This window comes from Garra rufa, chromosome 5 (genome assembly GCF_049309525.1).
Source record: "Garra rufa chromosome 5, GarRuf1.0, whole genome shotgun sequence".
NCBI classification, from domain to species: Eukaryota; Metazoa; Chordata; class Actinopteri; order Cypriniformes; family Cyprinidae; genus Garra; species Garra rufa.
The window spans coordinates 9,122,832-9,128,831 of NC_133365.1; the positions used below are offsets into that span (position 1 = coordinate 9,122,832).

The window sequence follows — 6,000 nt, forward strand, 5'->3', positions numbered from 1 at the left end:
AGAGTAGGCTACTAGTAACAATGACACTCTTGCATATCGGAGGCACGCATAAGTCCGCTGTTGATTCATGAACTAGTCATGTTTCGGGGCTCTGATCCATAGTATTTTTGTGTGAAATTTCAAAATATTTGCATAGTTGTCAAAATTAATGTCTTGTGAGTGTTTTATAATGGATACTCACCCATAGAGGTGGATCTTGTAAGGGTCAGTGGTGTTTATGCACATATGAGCACCAGCATCAACAGATATAGTATGTATTTGCTGTATTTTTCATTTGTATGTTCATTTTATGATGGATACAAACAGTAGATATTCGGTCAGTCCAGTTCAAATGGACAGGTTTAGTGAGTGGTTGGCATCTCCCTGTTGTTCTGTTTGGCAGGTTCACTTACTTTAGAAAAAGTACTCTGTAGTTGTTTAGAATGTCTGAATTAAAGAATTCAGGAGCTTTAAATCTGTCTAATATATTCTTTAATTCAGACATTCTAAACAACTACAGAGTACTTTTTCTAAAGTAAGTGAACCTGCCAAACAGAACAACAAGTAAAACCAAGACTTTTTGATTATATATATATATATATATATATATATATATATATATATCAAAAAGTCTTGGTTTTACTTGGTTAATAAATAATCAAACTCATTCACTGGCACCGCATCCTCTTTCACATCATCACATAAACTTGATCTAATTAGTTAGTGCTGAATTATCGCATCGTATCGTGATATGGGTGTGAATCGTATCGTATTGCATCGCAATATGTCACAAATGTATCGTTAATATATCGGATCGGATACTTTGTATCGAGATGAGTATCGGATCGGCATTATACCTTAGATGCCCAACCCTAGTGCAAATGAATGCTGACTTAATTAGATAATGCATCAGGCATATTTAAATAGCATTTCAGAAAAGTCCTAATGTACTGTGATTATCAACTGAAGGTAAATACGGTGAGATAATTAGTAGTTATTTGTTTAAAGCTATTCACCTGTGCTGATGATCTTTATGCACTTAAGTTGTCCAGTGCCGTTGGTTATTGTCATATGTCTCTGTGTTGTGTGTTTTTCAGGCACAGGTGTGTTTATGACCAGAGGTCAGCTGATGAACTGTCATCTGTGTGCTGGTGTCAAACACAAGGTGCTGCTGCGCAGGCTCCTTGCAACCTTCTTTGACAGGTGTGTGACTTCTCATCAAATGACCACTGTCTGCACAGGTGTAACACCACATATTCATACGTTTTATTCGGTTTGCCACGCATTAATGTGCTTTGTATGAACCGTTTCAAATTGAATCATAAGCCTACAGTTTAAAGCATTTGCCTTCCTGTTAATGCAAGTAATTCTACTTCGCATAAAGACTTGTTCTGAAAATAAATGAGTCTGTAAAATTCAAAACAGTAAAATGTTGAAGTGGAAGATCTTCAAATGTCTTTTAAATCCCTCATTTACAACAGCACCATAAACTTGAGTATGAAGAGTGTTTTAACAGAAGTAGCGACTGACTTTTTTTTTTTTAAAGAGAGAGCCATAGTTTGTTCAGTAATCCACTGTTTATTTAAAACGGAAAAATAATCACTTTTCCTTGTATTTCTTTACAAGTGCTGTACCAAAAAACATAGCAAACCATGATTTTAAAAATGAGTTACGTACTGAACCGTCATTTTGTGTACTGTTACACCCGTACAGTTATATACAGTGCAGTTATTAAGATATTGAGTGTTTTGGTCTCATGGCTTTGCTCTCCACTGCACCTTCTGCTGGCTGTTTGTTGAACCTGCAGGAACACGCTAGCAAACAGCTGTGGGACGGGGATCCGATCGTCAACCAGCGACCCCAGCCGAAAACCACTGGACAGTCGGGTCCTGAACGCTGTCAAACGTAAGTTACACTCTATGTCATCAGTAATGTTCAAGTCAACATTCATTACAACCCTGCATCATATCTGCTGAATGAAATCCAAAACATGTTTCCTAACTCATTTTTGGTGCTGATTCCAAAAATACCGTCTGTATTGCTCAAGCATGTCACACTTTCTTATAAATTATTATGTTTTTCGTAGGATTTTTGCTTTTGACAACCTTTGATTGGCAGGAAACGCCACAGCCACAATTTCTGTCTGAATCTGAGCAGATTACAACTGTTTATTCAATTCTCAACCCATTTTTACACGTGTGACATTTATACCTGATCCTGATTTCAAAATCAGAATTATGGAAAGTGACAAAAGAAAATGCAAACACAAGCAGATGTTTTCTGCTTTTACCGCATCTAAACAGCCACAGAAAATTACAGATTTTTTGAAAAAGCTTATTTTATAATAAATGTATATCCATGCAAGTTTCTTTGACATGAAATAGAGTATTTTAACACATTTTTCAATCCACTTCTTTGCTGATTGTAAGTTAAATAACTTTTGTCTCATCAAAACTTTACATTTTACTGCTTTTGTTCATTTATTAGTCATTAAAGCTGATACAAATATATACAGTGCCTTGCGAAAGTACGTTTTCTTCACGTTTTATGTTGCTGCCGTATTTTAAACTGCTTCAAACTGACTTTATTTTTTTCCACATCAATCTACACTCCATACACCATAATGGCAAAGCAAAAAAAAACTGGTTTTAATATATATATTTAACTTAAATGAAAACTTAAATGAGTTAATTGCATAAGTATTTAAACCCTTACCCAAAATAAAATTCCATTCTTGAAATTTGTTGATATTTGTGAATTGAAAATATTTTTAATTGACATTTAGACTCCTATCTGATTTTCTATATTTAAAAAAAGGGTTTTATTTGGGGTAGTTAAATGCATTTTCGGGCTACTAAAATCTAAAGAGTACCTTCCCGAAGTGCTACCATAGATTTTGAAATTTTGCGAGCCTTGGTCTGTGACCATACCATACCAAAAACATTTGAGGCTTTAAAGAAGTTTCAGCTAAGTACAGAGTTAAGGGTGTGAATACTTATGGAATGTATTTAATTAAGTTTTTTTATTTTTATTTTATTTTATAAATTGATGAAGTTGTGACAGTTCTGTATTTGCTTGGTCATTTTAGTGTATGGGGTGTAGATTGATGTGGAAAATAGTCATTTAAAGCAATTTAACAAAGCAGCAACATAACAAAATGTGAAGAAATAAAGGGGTTGGAAAACTTTCACAAGGCATTGTATATTTATAATATGAAACATCCTTTTTGTATTTGGTGAAAAGACTGTACATGATGTTAATGTTTAATTGTTATTTTTGGACTCAAATTAGGTAATATGTGCCTTTTTGCAACTTCTGTGTTCAGTATAATCAAGCAGTGTGTGAATTCAACATTAACTATTAATTCTAGTTCCTTATTGCACACAATTCATACAGCAGTTTTCTTCTCATTCAAGCTCCTAATAAGTGCTCTTTTTCTCTAGTTTACTGTCAGAACTTCGCACCCAACTTTAAGGAAAGCGAGATGAACGTTATCGCCGCAGACATGTGCACCAATGCGCGGCGTGTGCGAAAGCGATGGCTTCCCAAGATCCAGTCCATGCTGCCAGACGGGATGGAGGTGTACCAGGGCTCGGCGGTGGCGGCGGGCGTTAGTCTGGGCATCGGCGGCCTCCCAGTGGGTGTTCAGCTGCCCTTCGAGACGGACTTTAAGAACCTGCTTCCCTCTGGCCTGAGTCTCTACGCCGAGCGCAAGGAAGCCGTGAGAACTCACTTACCGCTGGATGGCGACGGTCCTGATCTCCCGCGGAACGGAGGCGAGGAGGAGACGCCGGCCGAGGAGGAAGAGGAGGAGGAGACCCAGACCGACAGCGCTGATGGGACATTGGGGGCGGGGCCTGTCAAGCCTGAAGCTGAGGGTGGGGCCAGTGTGGCCACACCCCCTGACAGGCAGCAGCAGGAGGAGGAGATTGTGGACGGCCTGAGAGTAAACGGGCAGTGAGACTGGAGAAACCAGCCTTCAGTTCATATCCACCATGTGAATAAACACTGAAGGGAGGAATCAAACACACGCAGGCATCACTCATGCAGAACACACAGACTCGTATTCATGTGCAGTTGACTGGATTTCCAGTTGGACGCTGGTAGGATGTTCATCATGTGCTACAGAGAGCAGAAGTCACGGGTCGTGTGAGGAAACAATGCCAGTGGCATGGCAGATGACCTTCATTGTGAAACATTATATTTCATTTAGCGTATTCCGTTCTTGAGATCACTTTGCCATAAATATAGCAACGAATCTCACTAAAACATGATCCGATCACTTTACACCCCAAAAACGAGAAATTAGGAGCCCTTTAAAATTAGGAAAATTAGGAGCCCTTTAAAGGGCTGCTAACATTCATATCAGTAGCTATGTTTACATGAATCTGTTAAATATTCAGTTTATAATCTGAATGAAGGCTAAATCGGACTGATTGCTGACAATCCAAATTCAATTTTAAGTAGATAGAAAGAAATGGTGTAGATCTGAAATAACATGACCAGCAGGATAAAATTAAATATGTAAACACTTCAATACACTGTTTTCTTACGCAATAATACCTTGCTGAGTTGTTACCTGAATGATCCACAGCGTTTTTTTTGTCCTGAACAGTTAAACTGCCTGCTGTTTTTTAGAAAAATCCTACAGGTCCCACAAATTCTTTGTTTTTTTTAGCGTTTTTGTGTGTTTGAACCCTTTTCAGCAATGTCTGTATGATTTTGAGATCCATCTTTTAACACTGAGGGCAACCGAGGGACTCATATGCAACTATTACAGAAGGTTCAAACGCTCACTGATGCTCCAGAAGGAAAAACCATGCATTAAGAGCCGGGGGGGTTAAAACTTTTTGAATCTGCAGATCAGTGTTAATTTAACTTAGTTTGTCCTCTGGGAAACATGTAAGTATCTTCTGTAGCTTCTGAAGGGCAGTACTAAATGAAAATATATGATATTTAGGCAAAATAAGAACAATCTTAATTTTGTTCAAAAGTTTTCACCCCCCGGCTCTTAATGCATTGTTTTTTCCTTCTGGAGCATCAGTGAGTGTTTGAACCTTCTGTAATAGTTGCATGTGAGTTCCTCAGTTGTCCTCAGTGTTAAAAGATGGATCTCAAAATCATGCAGTCATTGTTGGAAAGGGTTCAAATACACAAAAATGCTGAAAAACCAAAGACTTTGTGGGACCTGAAGGATTTTTCTGAAGAACAGCAGGCAGTTTAACTGTTCAGGGCAAAACAAGGGACTTATGAACAACTATCAATAAACAACAACAATAAAAAAAACATATTTTATGTGAAATATCTGAAAAATAACATGCATTTTATATGAACCCCCTTTTATTTTGCTAAAACAATTAACATTTTGCAGATTCTGCAAGGTGTATGTAAACTTTTGACCTTAAATGTATGTGCAAATTAATTTGTAAATTTTGTATTCATTTTTACAGTAACACATTGAATAATGCAGTGATTTCTTATTTTTTTTAGTTAAATTAACTTAATTTGCAACCATAATGGTCCTAAACATATTGTGTGTGATCTGGGCATGTTCTTTCATGAGATTAACTTACTACCTACAGAAATGAAGCTGAAATTATGCATTTCATGAACATTAAGAGACATTTCATGTTCAGTTTTCATGCAGCACATCTAACGCCTTTGCAAATACGACCATCTTCAGAAGTTTGACTGGTATGTGAGCGATCGTCCCTTCAAAAGAGCGATGCCTGTGTGTGTTTGACCTGATCTGAACGCTGACATGACCAGCCGACACACGGATGACGTCAGACATTTCATCGATCCTTCGAAACAAACGCACGCTGATGCTTGCATGCCAGATCAGAAACACACAGCCTTGATTATAATCTGCATCCCCAAAAAACAAAGAAAAACTGCTATACTGTTTATGTAAAGATTGTTATTCGGACAAAGAGTGGCAACAGGCGGGTGTTGCTGTCTGGAATCGAAGTGATGAGGTTTTTATGTACTGTAAACTCTAAAGAATCTAGCTGGCTTTAT

At 37.5% G+C, this 6,000-nt stretch overlaps 1 protein-coding gene across 1 annotated transcript in view; it reads left to right on the top strand.

Moving 5' to 3' along the window:
• Positions 1-4,673, top strand: part of nacc2 (NACC family member 2) — a 51,473-nt gene extending 46,800 nt beyond the window's left edge. Inside the window, exons 4-6 of the mRNA XM_073840679.1 lie at positions 1,077-1,182; positions 1,787-1,884; positions 3,423-4,673. Coding sequence (XP_073696780.1) covers positions 1,077-1,182; positions 1,787-1,884; positions 3,423-3,940 — 722 coding nt within the window. The 3' untranslated portion in view covers positions 3,941-4,673. The remainder of the gene's footprint in view (positions 1-1,076; positions 1,183-1,786; positions 1,885-3,422) is intronic.
• Positions 4,674-6,000: the final 1,327 nt, after the last annotated feature.